The sequence below is a fragment of the Micromys minutus genome (genome assembly GCF_963924665.1).
Source record: "Micromys minutus genome assembly, chromosome: 1".
In the NCBI taxonomy this organism is placed as follows: Eukaryota; Metazoa; Chordata; class Mammalia; order Rodentia; family Muridae; genus Micromys; species Micromys minutus.
In genome coordinates, this window is record NC_137969.1 from 97,316,382 (window position 1) to 97,343,810 (window position 27,429).

The 27,429-nt window shown below is 45.7% G+C and overlaps 1 protein-coding gene across 1 annotated transcript in view; it reads left to right on the plus strand.

The window, feature by feature from the left end:
* Positions 1-26,154, plus strand: part of SPOCK1 (SPARC (osteonectin), cwcv and kazal like domains proteoglycan 1) — a gene marked incomplete at both ends in the record, with an annotated part of 466,604 nt that extends 440,450 nt beyond the window's left edge. The window contains 5 exons of the mRNA XM_080941295.1: positions 9,475-9,591; positions 13,029-13,250; positions 19,152-19,214; positions 25,026-25,163; positions 25,964-26,154. Coding sequence (XP_080797421.1) covers positions 9,475-9,591; positions 13,029-13,250; positions 19,152-19,214; positions 25,026-25,163; positions 25,964-26,154 — 731 coding nt within the window. The remainder of the gene's footprint in view (positions 1-9,474; positions 9,592-13,028; positions 13,251-19,151; positions 19,215-25,025; positions 25,164-25,963) is intronic.
* Positions 26,155-27,429: the final 1,275 nt, after the last annotated feature.

Genomic DNA, 27,429 nt, shown 5'->3' on the forward strand with positions numbered 1-27,429 from the left:
CAATCTCGGGCAGTTCCTCCTTGGATCCTGCCTTGTGTATCTTGATGACTCCCTGATTTGTTCACTAGACAGAAGTGAAGATGACAGGTTCAGGCATTTTAATGAACCTTCTCTGGGTTTTCAGTCCACTTCTGGTTGGTTGGTTTGTTTTCACCGTCTTACCCTCACCTCAGTCACTACGGCTGACCTTTTGTTGCCAGAGGGCTGTTTTGCCTCCTTCCCAGGCATTACCGTTTTCTCCAAACAGTGTGTGTATGGAGGCGAGGGGTTAAGATGGCCTCTACATTTGTCTCATTTCTTCTGTCCCCAGGAAGGTGCACATGACAGTGTGTAACATCCCCATCCCAAGGAAGCCCTGCATAGGTTCAGGTATCTTCTGGGCTCTCTACTCAGATCAAAGTCTACCATTAGCTCTCTGCTGTGTCAGCTAGCAAAGCTATGTTTTTCTCTTGCTTAAGGGCAGAAATGTCTGTGCATGCTCTTGCTTTAGGCACTGAAAACATAGAATGCAAGACTACACTTTGTAACACCTAGATCTGCATGTCCAACTTGAACAGGTCAAGCTGGTTCTTAGAAATGGGGATTCTTTATCAAGAAGCCCACAAAATAGAGTTTGGTCACCAAAGCTACTTACAGGCTGACATTTGTCTTAAAAGGACCCATTTCTATTGTAAGTTGCTCTGTAGACTACATGTGTGCCTGTGTAACATGTAGTGTGGCAGAGTGGGTCATACTCCAGCATCCTCAGTGGTCCAGGTTGAACCTCTTCACAGCCAGACAGAGAGCAGCACATTGCTTGCTTTAAATGGGACAGCAGATGTCTTTTCTTCAGCCGAGTCTGTAACCTCTGGAGGTGCTGAACATCTCTGGATGTCCATGAACCAACCCTTCATTACAACTACCAGTTATATATTGTTTTCTGTCGTCGCTACCTGGCTATGCCAGGTCACCTCTTCAGGCGAATGCTGACCCACTGGCTAGGAAACACAATTAAGTCCAGAACTGGCATTTATAGGCAATATTTTGCATATTTAATAATATTTTTTTTGCCTCAGAGTATAAGAAAGGCTGTGGGTTTTATCCAAAGTTTTCAAAGCTTATTTCATCTGGCCAACTTCCCTGACGGATAATTCAAGGGAAAAAAACAAGTGTCATGCTGCTAATGCATATTTACAAATGTTGGGCAAACTCTAAATATATTTCCCTTTCCAGATGAGGGATTATCATTAGAATCAAGGGAACACAGAACCTCCTCAGATCAGGTTACCGAACATAGTCTTAATGGCTTTAATAGGAAATATATTCATCTCTGCTCGCAAGTTGCACCACCAACTGTTTAGCTCTTCTTCTTCCAAGTCTAATGTCAGTATTTTAAGTTCTTCCAAAGACTGCTTTTTAAAAGGGATTTTATTAGCAAGCCCCGGAATACCAGAGCCTTAATTCTTTCTTTGTTCTTGTTTTTTTTTTTTTTTTTTTTTTTTTTGCATAAAGTGATACCTTCTCCCAGGGTGAGAGAGTGTGCATGTATATTGATGTTGTAGGCAGTGGAAAGTAAACGATAGAACCACACGTAACACAGTTTAACTTAAGCACAGCCTGGTCTGTCAAGTGAGTTTCGGTTGTAAGTGCAGCTCACCGTGTGTGTGTTAGAGCTTCTTCATGGGGCTGTCTTTCTCCATCACATGGACCTCTAAGTGTCAGTCTTAGCCTCTCAGGGGTGGGTACTATAAGCTCCCAAAGTTTCCCTCAGTGTCTGCATCAGGACTTCGGCTGAGATTACGCCCCACACTGGCACTGTCTCCTTTACAGAGAAACAAGCAGAGGCTCCTTGAGAGTTAGTGGCCAGATGGTTGAGAATGGCTGGTCTACCGGGGGCTCGCATTCAGAAGGCTACAGGGAGCACAGTCTCAAGCTCATGTATCCTCACGTGCCAGAGGGCGCTGTGTGAAAGGGCAGAGCAGGCACCATTGGGGTTGTGACTTGTGACTTGTGACTTAGAAGCAGATGAACTGTTAGCTTGGAGACCTGCGTGTGAACCTCGATGTCTCCATTCATTATCTGTAGGATCTGGGAGGGACCGAAGAACATCTCTGAACAGCAACAGAAAATCATGTCTTGTGTCATCAGCCTTGGTCTTTGTGGCCTTTACAATTTTTCTATTTGTTCGGTCACAGTGTCCTGCCATGTACACACAACCAGACAGGGAATGCTGCTGGCTGTGATGGACCAGGTGTCGGGTATGGTACACAGGGCTGAAATCTGTTCTGCTTTTTAATTCGTCCCAGAATCCTGCTAGCTAGTTCTATGTGTACCTCCATTGCATTGGTGAGGAGAATGGGAGACCCACGCCCACAGCCTCATCCAGAAGCCACACTCACTTGGTAACTTGTGTTGCCAGAACCACTTCCTCCCTCCTGCCTTCCTGGTAGTCCTGGAAGGCAGAATGGTTTTGGTTATTGCTGAAAAATAAATGGAAGAAGCAGAACCAGTCCTTACTTTTGTTTGCACATCCATTTATGAGAGCCAGGTTCCTAAGGGAACTATGGAACCACTGTGCCTTTATCTTTGAAGCTCCCTGGCTTGCAGCATCATAACTTCTAACCACCAGATGTGCAACAGCTGGAAGGATCCAGTTCCTGTGGAGGAGATGAAGTCTAGAGCCCCTGGGGATCCAGCAGCAGGAGATTGTAATGGTGGAAGCCAGCCCAAGGGGGAGAGGAGGGGAGGCACGTTAAGAAGGAACCCTGCCTCTCTGCTCAGACCCTGGCTCTGGGATCTTACTCCAGTGCCTAATCGTCACCAGAAAAGAAGGCTCAGCTGGACCTTCTGCAGAAGCTGCTAATTACAAACACTCTGAGCCCATTGATCCAGAGCCGCTCTGATGAAGTAATTATTCACAACAGCACCTAGGAGGGTGGAGGGAGATTAGTGAGAAAGAACCATGGCACCAGGTCTCCATTGCGGAGAGGCCTCTCGGCTTGCTCCCAGAAAGAGCTTGAGTCTGGCCCAACTCTTTAATTACCTTCTGAGGCACTAAAGTTTAAATTAAATCCGGATTGTTTTCATATTAGCCTCTGCAGAACCCCGAGCCAAGCATCCGTGAGGCTCGATGGCATGGGAGGAGGTAGGGCTCTTAAACTGAAGAAGTTCCCACACTCAAGAGCAGAGCAGGAGAACTGGTTCCCTGGCAGACGAATAAAGGGATCCTGGGATGCCTGTGTAATGTCAGACTTGCCCTTTTCAAACATCCCCGGTGGGTGTTCAGTTGCAGTGTCCATTAGGGTTGACCCAGTCTCGGGTGCCTGTGCCAGGCCCTCTGGTGGGTGTTCGCACTAGATTTGAATAAGAACCTGTATCTAGTCACCACTTGCATTTTTGACACCACCTTTGTAGTGTTTTCCACACCTCTGTGCTGGTCTTTTCGGAAGTAGCTGTCTGTCATCCAGTTGCCGTACTCATGAACATCCGGGGGCCGTGTAGGGTGTGTGTTAAGCTGCTGGGTGTAGTTTTGAATTTTATAATGCTGCCTTTGTCAAAGCCACACCATACTTTAAAGTTTCCTCATCTGTTCCTTACCCGGTCTTGGTGTTGTCTGTGGGAGCATAGAGGGGAGGAGCGGCCATAGGAGCTCAGGGGCCAACAGCCAGACTGGAGATGCTGATTTGGGGCTACCTCTTCCTCATAGCTGCTTCCCTGGCAATCTGATAAACCAGTCATCTCCCTCCCTCCCTGTTGCCATAGGCTGCAGTGGTGCAGAAAGGCCTAGTTACCAGTTTGGGCCACAGCACACCCATCTCTCACTACCATCTAGGTCACCTGAGCTGCACCTCCTGTTGGAAGCCTTCAGTTCCAGTACATTCCATACCCATTAGCGCTCCGTGCCTCCAGTGCACGGCTTTCTGGGCTGCTTAGCGTCTGCGGAGCCAGCCCTTCTCATTGCAGTTCGGTCATATTTTGCAAACAGGCAGAAGCCCACAGGGAGAGCGCCACATTACCTAGGCCCTTCCGTGCCTGTGTGCCGTGGTTCCTGGGGGAGCACGCTGTCTTTCTGTGCGGTGTAGAATAATGTGCAACGGTACTATTCTTTCCCCTAATGAAGCCCCAGTGGCTGCGCATGTGACACGAGGCAGGCTGTTCCGCAGTCCTCCCGAATGGCCGCTGTGCTCACACCAAAGCTAATGAAGGCAAGAACCCTGCTCGCTGCCTCCTCCATCCTGAACTGCTGGGCCAGCTGCCGTCTGTGTCACTGGAGAGGCTTCCATTACAGATGAAGGCCTGACCGAGTTTATTAATTGCATTCATTAGTGCTGGCTACCCACAAGCCTAGTCTATCCAAGGAGGCAGCTTCTCCCAACCCTCCCTACTATAGATTCAACTCCGCAAGATAGCAGCCCAGTGTCAAACCCCAATCCTACCACTTAGGGTAGCATTTGACTTGGGACTTTGCAACCAAGATGCCCCATCAATCATTCATGTTTGCTTTCCTTAAATACACCTTGAACAATTACTGTGTACCACCTACGTGGGGCTAGGAATGCAGGTAGAGGGCTCTCAGACGACCAGTTGCCCATCATGCAGCGTATCCAACTGGGAGAAGGCAGGCAGACATTGAAGCCGCAGCCTCTTGGTCTTCTATTGGCAGGGCTATAAAGTAAATGAGGGAGATGGTATTCTTTATATCATCAGTATCTCCTCAGGCTAAATAAATAAAGCAGAACAGTAAAACCCCAACATATAATGTAGACAGTTGGGATATGAGCCCCTGCTACATGCCGGTAGCTATGAGCTATGCTCTACTGATATCTTATTCCATGCAGCGATGCCGGGAGCTAAGCTTCATCTTGCCTTCTCGCAGATGGAGGAACTACAGTTTACAAAAGGCAGCGAGGAGGTTATGAGAGCCCGTCAATGGCTCCATAATGAAAGCATTCTTCAAGCAGGTAACGGGCTGCATTCCATGCCAAGGGCTTACAGTGCCGGTTTATGCTCTTATGATCAAGGCGGACATGACACGGGGCTGGAAGTCCTCGGGAAGGAAATCCTCTCAATGTGGAGATGCCAGAGAGACACGGTCAGGGCCACAGGGGTAGAGACACTGAAGCAGGAGATTTGGAGGGGCAGCAGGAGACCCAGGGCATGGAGACCATGGGTTGATCCTGCAGGCCACTTAAACCACAAAGTTAGGATCAGCCAACAGAGCAAACAGGAGCCTCAGAAGTAGCCAAGAAGGAAAGCGACTTGACTCGGTGTCTGATTCAGAATGGTGGAAGTAGCTGTTGGGCTGTGAGGTTGTAGAGAGTAAGACTTGGGGGGACAGCTAGGAGCCTGCTGAGGCAACCCCAAGGGGGAATCAATGGTGATTGGCACCATGGACCAGAAAAGACAGTGAAGACAGTGGGAGAAACAAACACATTGTGGCCAACAGCTTGGGAAGACGAGGAACACAGAGAAGTCCAGGGCAACTTCCAGGTGCCTGCTCTGCGGGCAAGTATCTGAAGGTATTGCTTTTTGCCTCCTGGACATGATGCTGTTGGTATGTGGTTCCTGTCAGTGGGTCTCAGAGATTCTGCCAAACCCCTGGTCCTGTTGGAACTGAGTCGTGTAAGAAAGCTTTGCAGCAACCTGAGGAAAGAAGTCGGCACACAAGGGAAATAGGACTGAAGTGGAGGACTCTGAGCATAGACCTCTTGGGGAAGGAAAGTGACAGGAAGCCAGCAAAGCCTGGGAGAGGCAGGGAGGGAGAAGTGAGGAAGCACAACCAAATATGGAGACCTCAGTGATGCTCACACACTCTGGGAGATAATGTAGCAAGACAGACCAGGGCCCTAGTTGTTAGGGGTGAGACAGGAGATGCTGTGATCCTAGGAGAGCATCATAGTTGTACCTAATTCTCCCACCAGGAGGGGTGGGGGTGGGGACAAAACTCCCCTGTCCTCTGGAACAAGAATTGTCCCACTTTCTGGCAGAGTATAGGAAACACCAGGTGGGTGTGGCTTGCAGTTTCCTTCTGGAAAAACTACTTTTCCCTGGGAAGTATCTGCTGACTTCCCAGTTCTAAAGTTGTGATTTCCACTTAGTCCCACCCTCTGGGGTAGCAATGGTCACCTTCAGAGGCACCGAGCCTGTACTGTGGCAAGAGTGTCAAAGCCAAGCAAATAGCTCTCTGCGGGTCCCCCTTCTTCATTATTCCCTCCAGAGCATATCATGCTCCTGGCAGACTGTGGTTGGCTTTGTCCTCACAAAGACCACTCAGTTGAAGATGCTACAAGTGAGCTGGGCTCAGTAATTGACTGGCCTCTGTTTCTATCTCCAATCTCGCTCTAGCCACGCCATTGCTCCCTACTTCCTGACTTCTTGACAAGTGACACATTTGCTCTTTCATGATTGAACTGCCACAAGATTCCTCCAGCCATATCCCTGGCCTCTGTGCTCCGGGAAGCCTGGGGGAAATCCAGCACCAGCAGGCTTGTGCTGTCTGGACAGCTTACCTGCTTTACTTAAATGCGACCGACTAATTTATCTTGTGGTGGGATTTTGTTGCAAGTTGGCTTGCCAATTTTCTCTGCCCAGAGAACGTTCTGAAGAGATGGTATGGGATAGAGAGGAGGGGAAATCAATGGGTGCTCTTAATTTCCCATTTCCAGATGTGAGATGACTGTTGAGTCCATATCCTGTTTTTGGATGATCACACACTACTGTTGAGAGCTGAGCAGGGTCAGCAAGGCTCGGTCCTCAGCGGCTCAGAGTTGGGTTAGCGTGAGCATGCTCCCGGAGTCCGACTTGGTACCTGGGCAAAAGCAAGAACCTCTGCCTTCAGCAACAGCTGCTTTCTCTTCCTGTTGTGAGCAAGGGTTAGCAGAGGTGTAGAGAGGTGGCTTGTGGGAGCTTGTTATCTTGCTTCTCAACCATCTTAAAAGGCTGAAGGGAAGGAGAAAAGACACGCATGTGGGTAGCCAGTTATCTTGGTGAGCCCTTTGCAAAGTTAAGAGGTCAATCAGAGAATGAGATTCACCTCCACACTGTGCTAACCTGTGCAGCAGGCAGCCTGCTCTGGTGGAAAGATCTGGAACTCATGCTACCCAGGCAAGGGTGATGAGAAATTTGGGATGATACATGTATTAGAGGAATTAACTTGTACATTTATTTAGTATTAATTCACTTGTGTAGGATTAACCAAGTGTTCATTAATACATGTTTGTAGGTAGCTAAAGCCAGTTTTGATCATTTACATTTGACTTCATTTTCCTTTGTTGTAAAAGGACAGCACTTGCTTATACCAAGCCTACCTCTAAGTAATCTATTTAGGAGAATAATTATGGAAAGAACTAAACCCTATCTGGCACATCCTTCAGATGACTGTAGATCTCATAACTTGCTAAGAGCATGAAACACACAGTTGGGTTTGTCATGAACTTGTTGTCCCTGGGTCCTCAGATAAAAAAACAGGTCCCAGGAAAGTTAGGAGTAGGTCTGTGGCAGGTGATAAAGCTGAGATTCGCTCTAGGCAGAGTGATCTCACAGTGTGACTTTCTGCTACCAACAAGAAACTCTGATCTGCTTCCTACCTGTGTCTTATACTATAGTCAGGTCTGTGTATTCAAAGTCCTTAGCAACTTGGTATCCATAGTTGGGCACATCCCCTGGTTGCCACGCAGAGACTGATGCTCGCATCCCAGATGAAAAGCAGGCGAGAGTGAAAACTGGCAAGTTCTGTGGCTAAAGAGTAGATGTAGCGGTAAATATTAAAAGGTGGTACATGGTTCCGTGCATCATGCCACACTACCCCCTGCTGCTCTCTGGCCCTGGTGGTCTCTCCACCTTCATGGCTAGTCCCATGTTGGCACTGGCTACTCTCTGGCCCTAGCAGCAGCCACCCTCTTGGGACTCTCTACTGCAAATTCTGCTCACATTCCCAGCATCTGCCCCCTGTGGTTATTGTCACAATTCCCAGTAACCAGACAAATCAAAACTCTAGAGACTTGTAATTTACCAGTCAGCTTTATATCAGTAAATTCTCACTCCACAAAACGTCCACACAATAAACTCAGAGCCCGTTGATATTGATATAAACTGCCCACCCAGATAAGACAAATTATCCTGTAATAATCCATCCCTTATAAGGTATTCACAGCTACCTGTGGCTATTTAAAAGCCACACGTGGTGGGTCATCCTTTTCCTCCATCTTCTCCCTCTTCTCTTCTGCTTTCCAAAACTCTATCCCCACCTATATTTTTCACTCTTCAATCACAGGCCTTGCCTTATCTTGTGCTTTCCCTCACCTGCATATAGACATCAACCACAAGTAGACATGACTTGTAAAACAAGGAGAGGCATCTTCAGAGCATTGCTGGCCTTCTGCATTCACCCCGGCACCATGGCTGGGCACTGTGGTGATTCAGTCAACGGTTGTGCTTCCAAGAGACCACATTGGAGTTGGGATGATACTTTGTTTCTATCACTGTCCTCTGAGGCTTCCAGGGGAGGGCGTGGAGCATTGCATCTTCTGAGCTTGTGGCTGGGCCCTCTCAGTACTGTGAGAGGATCAGATTTAGCTCTGCACTAGTTGGCAATGTGCTCAAGTTCTTAGGTTGCTTGCTTTCCTCCAGCTTTAGGATTTGAACAGGTGGACAGTTGTGAAGGTCGGTTCCTGGTTCTCTCTTGGCTGCATGGTTTTTAAACTTTTCTCTAATGGCTGAAGGACACAAAACCACTGCTTCCTTCTCAGTGTCCTCCCAGTGGCCCACGAACCTCACCCTTTGCAACGATGTTCTCATTCAGAATGAAGGCAGGCACCCCAAAGGAGTGGTGGAGAGCAGTAGACAGTCCACTCCAGCCTCCTCATCTTTCCCTCCTTTTGGATTTCCCATCCCAAGTCACAACCTCTACACACTGTAAGATAGTTTGCCCCTGCTTTGCCTCCATCAGCCAGGGTCCTGTCCTTTTTTATATTACCACCCCACCATGAGCCCCACCACACACTGAAACAGTGAAGACATTCAGCTGTCAATAGAGCTGGAGTCAGTATGTAGGAAAGCTAACAAATGAGGCCAAATTCACAAGTCCACTTTGTCCTCATACAAAATGGGGAATCTGCTGCTGGGCTCTGTGGTACCCCGGGCATTCTCTCTTTCTCTCCCTGGTAGCTTGAGGTGGCTAATTTCTTAGTGTGAGTACAGGGAGAGGTCATGGTCTCTGGAAAAATCACAATAACAAGTTTTATGTGTTTAGCAGAGGGATGTCAGTCGGACTTTGAGGATGCTGTACAAACAGAAGGTGTTGTATCTGAGACAGTCCTGGACTGAACTGCCTGTCTATCCTAGAAACTCAGGCTTTCTCTTCATCCCATGTTTAATTTGTGACAGGAGCACCCTTGGGGTGTTTTCAGAGTGTCTGGCAAAAAGGATTGCCTTGCCTACAGCTTGGCCAATGACACTGGGTAGGAAGGCACTCACCGTTTGTTCTGTTCCCTGCAGCCTGCACTGACAAGGAGCTGAGGAACCTTGCTTCCCGGCTGAAGGACTGGTTTGGAGCTCTTCATGAGGACGCCAACAGAGTCATCAAGCCTACCAGCTCCGATACAGCCCAAGGCAGTAAGGCCACTTGATTCTTGCTATTTCACTATAAATATCACTTCTCAAATGCCATGGGTTTGGCAGCAGCACATTTTGGCTAAAGAATAAGATTTAAAATATATACCAATTTTAGAACATTGAATTATCAAAGAAGGGCGATGTTTTAGAATCAAGAGAAATATGAAAAATGTTATTTCAAAGAGATCATGTTTTATGTAGACATTTTAGAAAAACTAAGAAAAAAATCGTGTGTGTGTGTGTGTGTGTGTGTGTGTGTGCGTAAATATATACACACATATATTATACTATCCACTTAACAGCTTAAGCATTCTACATACCTTGAAGTAATTTTCCTTGTTGTATATGGAAATATATGTTATGTTGGAAAGTTTGCACACTTTACAAGCTGATATGCCATTTGGAAAATTAAACATCTAGAAATATCATTATGTTTTAATGTTATTGAGTGGTCTCTAGCAGGAGCCAAATAGGATCCTAATTATTGCTATAACAACTTAAGAAGCCTTTAATTGGGACATTTGGGTTGTTGTTAATAGAAGCAACAGTGTAGCAGGCATCTCTGATAATGTGCTTTTCAGAGTACACTGAGTATTCCCCAGAAACCACAAGGCGGGTGTCACCTCCCCTCTTTTTCCTCTAGCACTCAAGCTCCTGAAGGAGCCCCCAGGCTCTGGGATGAGCACAGATTATACACACACTCCATCTCTCTGTGCTTTGAACTCTGAGCTAGTTACACTAACTGGTACAGTAGAGATCACCGATCCACCAGTCCTTCAAATACAGGCAGCTGGGCTGTGTGTGCATTTGAGGCAGTGGTGATATTCACACAGCCTCCTCCCCTCTGAACCATGAAAGCAATGTTCTTGGCTTGAGGGTAGGAGATGAGAAGTTACAAGGTCAACTCAGCCTCATAACTGGACCGGTATGGCTCACAAGCCCAGTATGGTGATGCACGTGTTTCCCCGTGTACTTGGGGAGCAGAAGCAGGAGGATTCTTTTAAAGATGATATCTAGACCAGCCTGAGCCACGTGGATAGATGCTGTCTCAAACACAAAACTAATAATCATACCTTTTGGTAATTCTTTGATGCTTCTAGCTTTCTGGAGAGACAGATGAAAAGAACACCGGTGCTTAGTGGGACAGCCTCAGTCTTTTGCCTCAGTGGCAAGATGGAGCTTGTTTTTCAGACTATGTTCTATAGGTGGTAGCTCCTGGCAGCTGGCATATTCTAATGTACCCACAAGTCAATTGAGTTCCAGAATTATTGTCAGCTTTATAGCCTGAAGCAACTGGGGCAAGGAGAGGTGAAAAGCAAGGGTGTTTTATCCTCTGAGGCCAGAAGAGGCAGCCCCAGAGCCTTGCTGCAAACTTTATTCTCTGTCTCCAACAGCTGTGGAGGCCGGGTACCCATGCCCTTTTCAGAAACTGGAAACAAACGAGGTGGAGTAGGCTTGACCTTTTGGCTAAGCCACACAGCTTGGCACATCTTCTGGTCCATGATCATGACAGTCATTAAAGGAGGATCCATGTCTCATCTGGAAAAAATTAAAAGACATTATCCTTTGATTGCAAAATGAATAAATTTAAATATGTAAAGATTTACATGAAAGGGTAAACTTAAAGCTAGAAAACTCCTATAGCTAGGAAACAACTACTTTTACTGCTACAATATTGCCAACAGGGATAAGGTCATTAAAGAAACATAGAGGTCTTCTGAGCATCAAGGGGGAAGTAAGGGAAAGTAAGGGGAAGGCCAGTGTCTTCTAAGAGCTCCCAGGAAGTTGATGCTATCTTTGTGTAGAATTCTGTACAGATTTGCCATGGAGATGTTGCTTCATTGTATCAGGATCACTAAACAAAGGTTTCCAAGGTGCCCACAGAGGAGTAGGACACACTAGAGCGTGCAGTCTGTCTCATCAGGACCCTAGGCAAACACTGTATCCCTCATGAGGTACCCTAAGCCAGCTGAATGCTTTCAGGACAGATGTATCAAAGAAGGCAGAGGGGTGCCTGGGAAAGACTATGTACAGGGCTGTCTGTAGTTCAACACTGATTCAGAATCATATCATCTTGCTATTGTTTCATCTATAAAGTAAAGATGAAGACATTTCATGTGACTGCCACTAGGGTTGATTGAGTGAGATATTTAATTAGTTCTTATGCTTAGAGACATTTTTATCTGTAGAATTCGGGGGGGGGGGAGCTAGTCTTAGAGATTTAGTTTATAGGAGAAGCTAGGATTCTTGTCATCCCTTATCTTGGGTGGGTTGGGGTTTGTCTACAATGCTGTGGCATCCAGAGGGCAGAGCTAAGTGTAAACAATCCTCCCTTGTGAAAACACTTTCCCTTCCCTGGGGAAATAAGAAGTGATTGTCTGAGTTGATTTGGATTCCATCTCCTGTGGCTCCTTAGAGGGATTGCAGGAAAGAAGGAAGGGACAGAGGAAGGACCTGGGTACTCTTCTCTCAGCCTGGACCAAAGGGTCCTCAATTATCTCTCCCTCATCCCTACCACACCCCTTCTGATATTTTGTTTTGCATTCCCCAGCACCCCTGTAAAAGGATAAACTCAGGTTTCCATATGATGCATCTTACATTTCATCTTAGTGTTCCTGGTTTACCTTTCAGTTCTGCAAGCAGGCTTATAGACAGCGGGGACTCATATTTATACCGCAGACATAAGATCCCAGGGAATGATTTCTCTTTTGAAGATATTTCCCTTAAAGTTGGGCTCTTGCTTTTAAGGCATCTGTCTGTCTCATATATAAAGGGAATATGTTCGGGTTGGTCTGATACTGCTAAATTCTATATTCCAAGATTTCATTGCCCCCAAGACAAGCAAATTCCCACATACATCAGCCTTTGTTGTACAAACCTTGCTCCTCAATCTAAAACTATAACCAATTGCTGAGAAGAATGGAGAGAGGTAGAGTTTGAGTTATTAGGCTGGGTGTTGCAGGTAGAGACAATGAGGAAAAAGGAGAAAGGAGGTGTAGAGGGAGAGGGAGAGGAGCACAGAGGAGGAAGAGAAGGAGGAAGAGGATGGAGAAGAGAACAGGAGGTCTCCATTAGTCCTGATGAACCAGCAGCACATGCCCAAGTGAAATGCCTCCCCAGGACACCAGGCTGATGGAACTGAAATGACCAAGGAAGACTCACACAACATGTCTTCAGGGAGCACAGTTGGAGAAATAACCAGTCTAGGGTTAGAGAATTAGATTAGGGGTGATCTCCAAGTAGTTGCACAGAGCCTAATAAATCATAGTTTGGGTCTCATTCAAAGCCAGACAGGGATATGCCTAATTTATATTATTTTATAGAAATGGCCCAAAGGGAGCACATAGTTGGGTGCACCTTGACCCCTCTGTGCCACAGGGAGCCTCAGGTGTGTGCTCCATGTGCCTGGTAGGCTGAGATGTCCCTTTCTCTCACAGGGTTTGACACCAGCATCCTGCCCATTTGCAAGGATTCCTTGGGCTGGATGTTCAACAAGTTGGACATGAACTATGACCTCTTGCTGGACCACTCGGAGATCAATGCCATCTACCTAGACAAATACGAGCCCTGTATCAAGCCTCTCTTCAACTCCTGTGACTCCTTCAAGGACGGCAAACTCTCCAATAACGAGTGGTGTTACTGCTTCCAGAAGCCAGGAGGTAAGGTGGGCTCCGAAGGCCAGGCAGCCATGGGCAGGGAGCACAGCAGTGATCTGTGCACAGAAAGGCAGAGCTACCTATCACCCTATGAAGTAGGAAGCCCGGAGGCTCCTCCTGTCTGCTTTTAACATGGCATTTCAGGAAACCAAGAGCAAACTGACTAATTCTCTCCTTTAGGAAGCCGTTCTCACCATGCTTAACATTTTCATCTACAAAATGGGTGTGTAGAAACCTTCACTATCTGGTTTTCAGGGCTACATTAAGATTCTCAGTGGGAAAAATGCTATGCAAATGGAAGAGGATTTTATATCCCACTTCCTGTGAATTCTTCTTAATTGTGATGTTTTGCTTGTAAACAAACGACAGCTAATGAAATATACAGGATCTAAGGAATATAGAAAAAGAGGATGCCAGAGTGTCTCCTGTCACCCAAAGTCAGGAAAGGGAGCTGGCCTGCCCCAGCATTCCACCCAGTGGCCATACTCTGCCTCCCTGCGGGTGGATCACCTTTCCTGTCTGGCTTTTACTTCATCTCTGCCCCCAGCGGGTATACCCAGTGGCCCAGAAATCTGTCTGTCTACTAATAGTATTCAAATTGTAAAATGTTTATGCATGTGCACAGAGATGCCAGGACACATGTCAAAAATGTAGACACTCCTAAGAGCATTCAGGGAGGAGTAATTTCATGTGCACATTCATAGGGTTATCAGATAGATCCCCAGTGGCAGAGCTTGCAGCCTTACATTTTAGCACAGTTGCCAATCTGCCTTTCAAAAGAAGTTACATTGGATATTTTTGGTGAGAGGGAAAAAAATTCAGAATATCATTTCTTTGTGTCAGTATCAAACCTAGTTACTGTTGCTAAACTGGGGCAGAGCATGCTCCACTCCTGGCATGAGGAGTGGATCTGAGGAACTTTGCTCACCTCCGGCACATTCTTAGGTTTCCATTTCCTTGAAATAATTTTATGTTTTTTTTATTTTTTGTACATTTTCCCCCACTGAAACTGTGTTTTATTTTCTGCAGGAAAAATGTAAATCTGTGGACTTAGAACTTCACTAGTGGTGGAATTGCAAATATTTTTTCCACACTTTGTGCATTTTTGGTTTTGTTTTTTTTTTTTTTTTTTTTTTTTTTTTTTTTTTTTGGTTAGGGAAAATTACTTTTGACATTGTTGTATGTCTTCACTTTCTTGTCCTATGCCTTGTTAAGTCATAAAGTTTGCAGTAGGCTTAGAAGGGTGTTTTCACTTGAATCTAGTCAGGCAACTCCCTCATGCTTTTGGTGAGTTTATTCAGATTTTGCCTTACTCTATTGCCAGGTGTGTGGGGGGGGGGGGCAGTGAGGGTGTTCTTTCTTGAGCTGTTTCTTCTTTAGGCAGAGGAGGAGGAAGAGCATTCGTGGAGGGTAAGACTTGGTCTTGTGAGATATTTAGGGCTGCTGTATAACAAAAGTTTACTATCTAAGTCTAGGTTACTATGCTGCTGTAGATGACCTGCCTTCTGTGATCCCCTGAGACCAGACTGCAGTCTCTGGCACTTAGCACCTCTTCCTAACACAGAAGGACTGAATAAATTGCCTTTGACTATCTCAGCTGGAACTAACTGCTGGGCTCTAACTTTCAGTAGGCTAGTCACAGGAAGAAAAAGGGGACACTTAGAAAAGTCATTATAATGTTTATTACTAAGTTGTAAAACGTTTCCTGTGAAAGCCATCTAAGGAAAAAGCAGAAAGATCTTAAGGTGGGTGGGGAGGGAAAAATTCTTCTAAATGGGGAAAGGGGAAAAAAGGTTCCCACAGGGGAAAAACATTCTCAGGGAAAAAAAGTTCTCTCCTTCTCTCTTTGTCCTTAGCACTTATGAATCTTTCAGAATACGTTATCACATATTACAAAAAATCCATCACAAGTTCACACAAAAAATCAAATTATAAGTTGAAATAGAGAATGTTTACCTGCATATCCATTAGAGTAATTATCTGGCTAAACATCCATCACCTGTCTCAGCTCCACGGGTTCACTGAAGGTTTAAAACCATAGCTAAGTTATTAGTGAAGTTTTTGTATAAGTAAACCCAGTCAATATTTTATTCACTGTCCTAGCACCTATAATAAATTGTTAGTTCCCTTTTTATGACCTTTGGTTAATTGTTTTACAACCTCTTGGAATGTGCTCTGAGTAGGAGAAAGTCTGGTTAATATCTAAGAGCAATTAACTGGTGACACTTGGGAGACTGGCAGAGTTCTCACTGCAGTTCTGACTGTCAGAAATGGCTTCATGGCAGTCCCACTATAAAAGAGCTTAATCATCAGTTATAATTTTAGGAAAATTCTTATAGGATCATTATTAAGACTTAAGAAGTCACTTATGTGTTTATATAGCATCAGTACAAGACAGTACATCTTCATAGATCTGCAGATATCTGCTCCAAAGGGGTGTGCTATTAATGATTGTTATATATGTTCAATAACAACAGAAAAAGCATTTCAATAGCGGGAATCTTTCCCAAAATGAACCCCTTACAGCCTTGCTACATAAGGGCAAAGCTGTCTCAGATTATATAATAATCCAAAGCAGACCATCTCAGGATGATCACCTGCTAGTTATTAACTTGTCTAGTTATGACTCCTGACACTATGTATGTGTGCACAGCAGGGAGGCCTCGGCTCCTGCTTCAAGCCTGGACATAACAACCTAGTTGCCTTTCTGCTAGTTATTGACGAATCCCTTTTCTATCAATAGCATGTCTGTCTGACTACATATATATGTGTGTGTATATATATGTGAATATATAATCATATATATAATCATATGTATGTGTTTGATTTATTCCTGAACACTCAGACCCATTTACCTAAGTGTCCATAAATCAGTTATATCCAATTTAATTCACAGTTAAAAAAAATTTAAATCACAGTGGATTGACACTGTGCCTTGGTATATTGTAGGTCTGTCCTCTCTTGCCATTTTTATTTCAGAATGTTCTAGATAATCATGTTTTTCTTCCTTCCTAAACTTTAGAGTGCATTTGACTAGCTTATTAAAAATCCCCCTCAGCTACATAATATGGAATCCTTTTATCTTAGAGGCTTCTCACAGCTGGTGGAATTAGAATTCTCAGCTTTGTTCCCATTGCGGTTCTCCTTGGCACTACCGGGAGGCATCTGCTTTCCTCTCTCCTGTTCACAAAACTCCGTTTCCAGCTGTCCTGGTTGTCTTGATGTTTTCAGGTGTAAACTGTATCATGTGTAACCGGGGAAAACTTTCCCTTAAATATTAAAATATAATTGTGTTATTTCCCCCTCCTTTTACGTCTCATTTCCTTCTGCTCCCTACTATGCTAGCTAACACAAACTGGAGATGAGTAACAGCAATGGAGTACTTCAGTCTGAAACACTGGTGGCACTGAGCTGACCATGAGTAACAGCAATGGCGTACTTCAGTCTGAAACACTGAGCTGACCACTCTTGAGGGTGGAGAACCAGGCTGAGTTTACTCACAGCTATACCGAGGGCCTGAGCTGGCCACTAGACCACAGGGCTATCTCTGGACAGACTCCTTTTCAGCACATGGAAGGAGACGTCAGGACTCCCACCTGGGGTATGCCTTGGAATGATGAGGCATCTTGATTAGTTCACAAGGTTATTTTTCATTCTCTCTCCCTCTCCCTCTCCCTTCTCCTCTCTCTCTCCCTCTCCCCCTCCCCCTCCCTCTCTCTTCCCCTACCCCTCCCTCTCTCTCCCCCTTCCCCCTCCCCCTCCCTCTCCCTCTCCCTCTCCCTCTCCCTCTCCCTCTCCCTCTCCCTCTCCCTCTCCCTCTCCCTCTCCCTCTCCCTCTCCCTCTCCCTCTCCCTCTCCCTCTCTCTCTCTCTCTCTCTCTCTCTCTCTCTCTCTCTCTCTCTCTCTCTCTTACATCCATTTTGTCTCCATGGTTTGATTTGCTGCTTTGTTTCATAAAGAAGCTTCAAGAGGATGGGATGTCATACTCAGAATTGTAGGTCAGCATTAAGGACATTCAAGTCTCAGTTGGCAATGCTGTTTGGGGAGGCTGTGGAACCTTTGCAAGACAGGGCCTCTTGCCTCTCTCTGCTCCCTGTGGGTAGAGGCAACAATATCAAGCACCTTTTGTTCCCACGGTCCCCAGTAGACTCTGGCCTCCTGGAATTGTAAGTCAAAACATACCTGTTTTTTCCTTCATTTCCCTCAATGAAACACCATTGCCAGAAGCAACAGAAAATTAACTATGGAGGATTCTTTTCTACTTTTGGAGTACCTTGATTTCCTAGAACTCACCTGAGCCCTGCCAAGTGTGTGCCACATTGCAGAGATGTGACGTGTTACGATTCTTTAAACACTAGAATTAGATGCTTTTTAATTTTCAGGAAACTTTTCTATCTGGTTAGTTTTTCTCAGCCATGACACAGCTGTGTCCTATAAAATCCTTGACTCTGGAGGTGACTTTCCTGTCATTGTTTTTCTCTGTAATAGCCACCCTTGAGTCTCCCTGTTACTCCCTGAACCCTGCTCTCCCACGGTCCACTTTTTTATTAGAATCCTCAACTTCTTAGGAACTCTGTTGCCATCTGCTCTGCAGGAAACTTTCCCCAGAGGAATTCTTCATTTGAGGAATGACAAATTTCCTTTCTTTAAATATGTAGGCTTTTAAACTATTGTAAAAAAAAAAATTAAAGCATTGTAAAATTAGAGCCCCACTCCCTTGAAACAGTCGGATTCTCCTTCTGCATGTCAACGGTCTCTGCTCTGTCATGGATGGGAATTTCCATTTACAAACTAGTGATAAACGTCAGCACCTATTCCGTATGGTGGTCGTAAAGATTTTTTTTTTTTTTAGAAAGCTCTAGAACATCCCAACAGTTGGGTAAACTATAGCTATTAGTCATAGTGAGTGCTGCCTTTAATACTCACAGTGGGGCTTGCTTCAGTCTTTCCCCTTACCCTCGCCTGCAGCAAGAAGCATGCGTCTTGCAGCTATTCCTTCTCTCCTGTCAGCAGTGATGCTAGGTGGTGTTGTCAAACCTGTATGGTAATAGCCAGAAGGGGGCGCTATGGAGAGGGATGGTTAAGAGTGCAGAGGCATGGGACCCCTTACCCGTGACACAAAGACCTGATCCAATGGCAGAGACATAAGACTGGCAAAGACACTTAATGGGCAAACCCTAAAATACTAGCGAGGTCAGCTGTTGTCACTTTGCCGAGTAGTAAATTCTTCCCTAGGGAGACCACACCGGTCCATGCTCTGTTCTGAAGGCTGTTCACACAGCATGTATTTCACAAGTGAGGACTCAGTGGCTGACAGGGGAGGGGAAGAGACATTGGGGGTCCTGAGTCTTCAGGAGGCAAAGAGAAGAACCTCAAAGGGTCTCACCCTGGACACCTTTGCTCCTTGCTTTGTCCCATGGCTCTCTCATGCGTACATGGGCGTGCCTGAACACTTCTTACCTCTCTTCTCAAGACAGGAGCATCCAACAGGATCATGGTCACCCCTGGTTAGCTGGTCTGCATATTCAGAGTTCTTATCCTCTAGTGAGCCCGAGCCTCAGTTTTTCAGCTCCCAGGAGCCTTTGCTGGATGCTTCCCTTACTGAGAGAATGGAAAAGCCTATGAGCCGATCACCTACTTGTTTTTTGGTCTGGTGTAGAAAGGAAGTGTCCTATGTTATGTAAGTAGCCTCCCAAAGCTATTCTAAGTGCCTCCTGATATGAGGCTCTTCTTAAAATTAGGAACACAAATGGCCTGAGTTTGTTTTGTTGCAAGTCAACAACATATGGAGCCATTCCACACCCAGGTGCGCCGTAGCCCACATTTTGCATCAAGAGTGGAGTCAATCATTAGAGATTATGTTCCATGCCATCTGGAAACCGACATTCATAAATTGTTTTCTAGGTCTCCCATGCCAGAATGAGATGAACAGAATTCAGAAGCTGAGCAAGGGAAAAAGCCTATTGGGTGAGTACAGTTCCTTGCCACTCATTAGAGCCACCCAACTAAACCATCCCCCATCTCTTGTAACATTCAGCTCTGCCGTGTTTATCTAACTAGGGGCAGTGGAAGAGATGCCTCATTTCCCACCAGCCTGAGCACTGGTGTCCAGGTGGCACGCAGAACGAATGCCCTCTATTGCAAGAAAGCCAGAGGTTGGGCCAGGGTCCGCCAGGCAGCCGTGGCCATGTTCAATGTTCAGCTCTCTGCCGCCCTCTGCTCCGATTCTGGATGTGCTTACTCTCTCAGACGTCTCTCTGTCACACAAAGTCATTGCACGGAACACACACGAGCGTCTTCCCAGTTCTCCAAATGAAAGGCTTCCGAGTTAGGTTATTTCTTCTCTTCCCCAGGGCTAGTTAGCCATTTAAGAAACAAGACAAGCTGTGACCCCCGCCAGAATGTATCAGATAGGGTCAAAGGGCATGCAGCTCTCTGGATGGAAGACTCCAGCCAATTTAGAGGCTGCTGCTTTCTCCTCTAGGTTTAAGGTCAGTTGGAGAAGTACAAGATGGGTGGGGCAGGGGTGGCGTATGGCGGTCATTGAGGGCATACTGGTAAGCCTCATTTGATGGAAAGCAAACCTACTCTCTTTCCCTGTTAAAAGAGGCAGACAGCTGAAACCTAGTCCTTCAAATATTCTCTTTAAGTGTTCAGAGGCAGGTGTGTTCCCGGAGCAGCACACTGCTTGAGAAGCTAGTCTGTCTTTGAGGAGACGGGCACATTATTTCTAAGGGTTTCCAAATGCAAGCATTCTATGAATGCTGGCCAATTTGTCTTCCAAATGTTGGGGTCACCTCATAGTCCATGCCTTCCCTCTTCTACCTTTGAGAATAACTTCTTTCCATGGCTTGACTCACACTTTGGATTTTTTTGAGAACTTAATAGCTGTGCTTTTGAACTCTTGCCGTCTTGGGTTTGTTGGTGTAAAAAGGTGTCTTTCTGGCTGAAGATACAGCATCTGGATCCCTCCTCCAGCTGTTTTGTTCAACTGCCGGACTTCCGGTGGCTACCTACAGTCTTCTGCACAGGGTGCAGAATATACCCTGTGCAGAAGGGGTTTGAGAATATACCCAAGATCCATTTGTAGTTCATGCAGTTATATACAATGGTTTTAAAGGTCCATGGATATGATGATTTTATACTTCATTAACAACATGTTTATAAGGTAAAACATGTGTCTTAGTTAGGGTTTTACTGCCATGAACAGACACCATGACCAAGGCAACTCTTATAAGGACAACATTTAATTGGGGCTGGCTTACAGGTTCAGAGGTTCAGTCCATTATCATAAAGGCAGGAACATGGCAGCATCCAGGCAGACATGGTGCAGGAAGAGCTTAGAGTTCTATATCTTCATCCAATGGAAGCCAAGAATAGACTAAGCATTCTCAGGCAGCTAGGAGGAGGGTCTCCAAGCCCACCCTAGAGTGACACACTTCTTCCAACAAGGCCACACCTTCTAATAGTGCCCCTCCCTGGGCCAAGCATGTACAAACCATGAGACAAGTCTCATTTTCATGGTCCTCAGTACACCCGCCCTGACTGACTCACGAAAACAACATCTATGTTGCATACAAATTATTTCCTGTGTGCAGAAAATCTCCTAATAACAACTGTGTATTCAGGGACATTCAGATTCAAATAAATAAAGGAAACAAGCAACAACAAATCATAATCAGTTATAATTACTACCTACTTAGAAAAAGCAGTAATCTTATTAAATTACAGACTTAGCACAACACCTGCTTCTCACCAACCCAAGGGCTCAGCCCCATCTTAATGTACTCTGTGGTCTATTAGGTACTGTGGTTTTCAACTGCTTCTTAGGAGGGGGACAGCATTTCCCACATTCGCCACAGCGTCTCCTCTTCCTCCTTGACTGCAGATCTCTTCACAGAGCTCCCTGACTTCTCACTGCATGAACAATGGAACGAATCTAATCCCCATTTCCCTCCGTGCTCCCTGAAAACTAAGAATCCTGTGTACTGGCTGGAACTCCCAGGGAAGGGGGTGCAGCCTGGGTATCAGCTATGGCATATATATAAGCCAGGCCTTCTATAGTCATCACCAATGTCCACAGCAGTGAGTACAGTGTCAGGATCCTTCCCTCGCTTGGTATCTTGGAATCTGGGGCATTGTGAATACAGCTTGATGAGCAGCAATGCTCTGGGGTGAAGAGCACTGGCTACTGTTGTAGAGAAACCAGTTTAAATTTGGTGGCTCAGGACCATCTGTAACTCCGGTCCCAGGGGATCTAGCGCCCCCTTCTGGCCTCCGTGGGCACCAGACATGCGTGGGGCATGCTGACACACATGCAGGCAATGCTCATGCATAAAATGAACGTAGTGAAAGGAAAACACTTCCATTAGATCCTGTACTCATTGATGTCTACAAGTCACCGGCACGGAGACAACCTGACCCTCCGGTGTTACAGTTGGGTATCATCCCATGAAATAAAAATTAAATTTGAAAACACAGTTACACCAGAAAGACAACAGAGATAAAATTAGCGAGCCAAGAGCCACAGTGGTAACCAGAGGCCTTTGCGTCAGTGACGTTAAGGATGTAGTTTTTAGGGTCTCCTGGAGAATTCCCCCAGAGAAGATAAACTCATAATCATGAGTGAGGGTTACCTGCCATCGAATGAGAATAAGCCTGACATCAGCTTCCCACCAGTTTAGAAAGAGAAAATAGCATTTCTCAATTAGAGTTAGCTGTGAACCTAGGATTTTAAACGAATCCCAATATATTCAAAGTTAGATTTTATTTGACTTCCTTAACATTTCATGCAGACTTTCAAGCCACCCAAGATAATGTCCATGAGCACATTCCATATGAAACTATGCAAAAGAGACCACGTAATATAAATATGAATGAACAATAGCTTATAGAACAAGTTGTCATCAAGTACTCCAGCGATAGAGGCGGGAAGACCTCTGTGAGTTCAGGGTCAGCCTGGTCTATCTAACAAGTTCCAGGCCAGCCAGGACTACACAGTGAGACCCTATTTCAAAATGAAGACCTTTTTTGGTGGCAAGCTGGAATTTAAATTCTAAACTGTTGCAGGGAATGAAGTCAGCGGGCTAGCCTGTGCTACATTTCTGGTTTTTTGTTTGTTTGTTTGTTTTTTTTGTTTTGTTTTTTTTTGTTTTGTTTTTTGCCTGTATGAGAAGAAAGTATAGGTTGACTTTAGATCTCACTTGGATGAACTGTACTGTGCTGTAGGGAATAACTCTCAGGGAATTCTCCAGAAAAAATGTATCAGAAGTAAACAAGTTTTTTAAACAGGAAAGAGAAGGTGATTTCATGACAGACAAGAGCTACTGACTTGGTGGCAGAAATACGAACAAGCAGCTCATAGTCAGACTCATTGTACAGGGACAGACTGTTACGAGACAGGAAGTATTCATTGTCACATTAAAGTATCCTCAATGTTACACCTAACACAGGCATACAGAAAGCTGAACCTGGAACATGGAAAATGTTCCCTTTTATAACACGGTAACATCGGGAAGCATAGAGTCCACCTTCTAAAAAGTAAGACAGGTCACGGGGCTGCCAGGGTACTTAAGCTTCAAGAATTAACTCAATGGACTCCCGCCAATAACACAGCTCAAGTAAGAACAGCTGAACAAAGTGACCAATCCACGTTTGTATTTACACGAAATGCCTGTCATGGGCAGCGGGCAGCCTCACAGATAAAAACCCATTCCCAACAAACATGCCTCAGACTCACCAGCCCAAACAGCGAGCAAGAGAGATGTCAAGGAAGTCAAATCAAACCTAGAGAGTATTTTCCACAGAGTGAAAATATAAAGGGGCTGTTTTACCAAACTATTCTCAAAATAGCAAACTAGAACTGCAGCTCGGAACCCCAAGAACACAAGAACCAGAAGGGATTAAAGACAGTCAAGTAGACAGGAAAACACCGACACCAGTGTGTTACAAAGGGTCGCTATCTTTCATTGACAGCAGGGGCCAAACAGTCCTAATGCAAAAGAGAGCCTTCCTAAATCAACAGAGGGAGGGTATTTCTAGCCCTCAAAATTGACTCCGGCAGTGCAGGAGCTGAAGAGAAGACTCCAGTCAAGGGCACTTGCTGCTCTTCCGGAGGACCCAGACTCAGTTTGCACCACCCACGGCAGCTCTCAACTGTCTGTGACTCCAGATCCGGGGCATCTGATGCCTCCTCTGTCCTCGAGAATACTGAAAGCATAAACATACATACAGCCACAGCACACAAACACATTCTTCTAATAAGAAAGGGAGGAAGGGAGGGAAGAGAAATCAAAATGGGCTTTTAAGAGCCCAGGGAAAAACAATTGTTTCTAATGGGGTTCCAGGATGTGTTGCTACTCCAAGCACCAAACTGTGAAACAATAATTTAAAGAAACAGTAACATTCCATCACTTCGCCAGAACACCTGGGAGTTCTGCTTATTCTGGCTCACGGTTTGGGGGTGTCAGCCCATAACAGCAGGGTAGTTACATGCTCTCTGTGACATACTTCCTCTGACAGGCCGCTTCTCCCGCCTTCCATGGTTCCTGTCAGCACAGGTACAGTAACAGAGATCCCAGCATGGCTGCCACCAGCCCAAGGCATTTTCTTTTCCTTTGGGTGACTCCACTTAGATCATGCCAGACCCCTGACCTCACCACAGAATGGAATCTCGGGACCAGTAGTGTGAGCCAAAGCTGGAGTTTATTTAAAAAGAGCTTTTAAATACAGATTTAAACACGGTGGTCCATCGGGAAAGAATAAGAAACACCTAATTCTGACATGGGCTTCGGCAAGGAGGGGTAGCACTCAGCTGTCCTTACAGGAGCTATAGCTACAGTTTTGGTGGGTTCAGAAGTTACATCTTCAAAAGGTTGCCAGGCATCTCAATGAGATCCCGGGGTAGCCTCTGAGGTTTACCAGAAGGATTCCAGCTGAGAAGATAAAACCCTACACCACGAGAAGCACACGTGAAACCTAAAGCCTTTTTCTATGAGAATTTAAAAAAAATCTGGGAGTCATGTGGGTTCAGGCCTTAAGCATGGTTCGCTGTTACTTAACAATTCATACTTGAAGATTTATTTCTATATAGAAGGAGTATTGTGGCTCTGTTGTCGATCTCTACAGAAAATGTTCGTTGTGGTGGAATTTGTTATTCTCAACTGTCTCAATTCTTCAGGCAGACTCTGGAGACAAGGGCTGCTTTGTCATTCCCTGCACCCTTCATGGCCCGTGTCTCCCTATGCTGCTGTGTTTCCAATAATACCAGCCTGGTATGAATCCATGCAGGGATTAACCCATTGATTAGGCTATGCCCTCAAAGATGGGCTTCTCGAATGCCAACCAATCAAGTTGATAATTAAGATTAATGATCACACTCTACAAGTCTTTTTATCACACGCTGAGAGCATGCTGCTTGAACAAAGGTACAAATCTCATCAAAGGCCCCAGCTGTGTATTTGTTCATAAAAATAGATAACGTGAACATCTCCGATATAAAAAGGTTCACAGCTTAGATCAGAGCCCAGAGTATATATAACTCAATAGTATTAGTTATTATTAACTGAATGTGGGACTTCTTGAGTTCAGTGTATGCTTCCCCTTAAAGGGTAAGGTCCCTGTAATGTTAATAAAATCGTAACCAACCCGCCCAGTTCTTTCCTCTCGGCCCTACTATAGATCTTCAGCTGAGGTGTGAGCCCTCCCCCCTGGCTTGAATGGCATTAGCTCCTATGATTGTTTCTCCGTCTTAAGATGGCTCTTTTCTCCTCCCCACAGGGGCATTCATACCTCGGTGTAACGAGGAAGGCTACTACAAAGCCACACAGTGCCATGGCAGCACAGGGCAGTGCTGGTGTGTGGATAAATATGGGAATGAGTTGGCCGGCTCCAGGAAACAGGGCACTGTAAGCTGTGGTGAGTAAGGCCTGGCTGCACCAGTCCCATAACACCTCATGTGGCCTGTGTAGGGATCTACAACAGGATTTCAAGAGCCAGTTCTGTCTGTGGTTATGTCTACAGTGGAGCTAGAAGTGCTGGAATTTCATGATCTCATACAATGCTGCTTTCATTAGCATTACTGCTGGCTGGATAGGTTTGGCATCAAGAGGCTGTCCCTGGCCCAGCAGGTAGTACTGTAGCCTTCAGACAATACAAGGCTGATACATGTGCCCTACGACCCTGTTCTAGTTTGCTTTCTATCACTGTGATAAATAAAGACCATATTTAAAGTAACTTGAACAGAAAGGACTTATTGCAAAGTCAGGGTAGGAACCTGGTGGTAGGAGCTGACACAGAGACCATGAGGGGGTGCTACCTTCTGACTTGTGCCCCATAGTTCTCTCAACCTGTTTTCTTATATAACCCAGGACCACCAACCCTGCGGCAGCATCACCCACAATGCACTGTGCCCTCCCAAATCAATTGTTTATCTAGGAAATGTCCCACAGGCTTGACTAACCCGGGGGAGACATTTTCTCAATTGAGGTTCCTTTTCCCAGATGTGTCAAGTTGGCAAAAAATTTTAACCAGGACAGGTTTCCGAAGTCAGAGCAGATCAGGGCTGAGCCTGAAAGATTGTTCCAAGCTGAACCTCCCCATAAGGCAGAGCAAATGCCCAGTTTTGCACTAGAACTCAAGCCACAAGCGTAGGGAGCCCTAGCAGGGGCCACAGGAAACAGTAGGAACTAACCCAAGGTCTTTCCTTCTTGTGCCAGAAGAGGAACAGGAAACCTCTGGGGACTTCGGCAGCGGAGGCTCCGTGGTCCTACTGGATGACCTAGAGGATGAGCGGGAGCTGGGACCAAAGGACAAAGAGGGGAAGCTGAGGGTGCATACCCGGGCCGTGAGGGAAGATGATGAGGATGAAGATGATGATAAAGAAGACGAGGTCGGGTACATATGGTAGCGCCCACGAAGAAGAGGACACACTTTTGGCACAGATCTGCAATCCGTTTCTTTTGCCTGCGTTTGTATCTAAGACTCTGAGGCACCAGGGTCTCTTCTCCACTGTTGCTCTCTGTACCCGGGGCCTGAGGTTCGGAAGACCCTTTTCCCAGAGCGTCTGAATTTGCATACAGTTGTGTGGGAGAAAGGATGTTATTTTTGTTCCTTGTTTTTTTCATTGGATGAGAGGGCGGTCGGTTTAATTAAGGCTTCCTTCTCTCCCTGTGAGGTTTTTGCAACTAGCATGTGATTTATGTGGATTCCAACAGTGCGGGGAGCCCCGCCCTCTCAAACGTCAAAGACCCTCTCTGATTACCCACATCGGTGGTTGTTATTTCAGCATGGTTCCCAGCCTTCTGATGTCTCTGTGCTTTTCTTGTGTCTTGTAGCTGTTGTGGAAAACATATCAGGCTGTCCCTTTTCCTCTCCTGTCTCCACCACCTCTGGTGTTTATTACTAAAAATTAATTTTCATGTCACTGTATCTGGCTTCCTACAAATGACAGCCTTAATTCAGTCAAGGTCTCTTTGGAGAATTCATTTTCCTTTTTAAGAATTAAGACCTCAATGCCCCTGACCCCTTTCCCCCTGTCCCCCCTCTCCCCCACCATGCACAGATAGTTGACTATGCTTGCATGACTTGCATACACACTTCTCAGACGAGTGTCTGGTTGTATACGGAAAACACCCTCAATAAACAATGGCTTTGAGTCAAGCAGCTCCAGACCCAGAATGCAAACCAGGGTATGAAATTCCTCTTGGAATTGGTTTGCACAGACTCTTGGCATGTATAGCTTGCAGCCTGGTCCTTTATGCGATCTCAGAGTGACTAGAAGCCTTGGATGAGCCTCCATTTGCCTAAATTGTTTTCACACACAGAAGCCATGCAACTCCCACTGATGCAGCTTCCTCAAGCCATTCCTTCACTTCTGCTCAGAGGTCCCCTCAGGATGCAGAGTAACCACCTGCGGCAGCTTCCTCCCTGGTCCACCCAAGGGCTTTTCCTATGGTGTTCCCCACTGAGCCTCTGCTCCCCAAGAACACAGCATCATAATGCTTAGAAGAAAATTTAGGATTCTTCATTCTTCTTCTTTATTTTTTTTTTTTTGCCCCCTTTCTATCCACAAATCATACCAGGATACAGAGGCGTTAAAGGGTTTTCTTCCTCCCTCATTATTTAATAGGAACCCCCAATGGAAGCCTAGAAAGAGATTCCTAGTAGCACAAGGGGCTAGGCG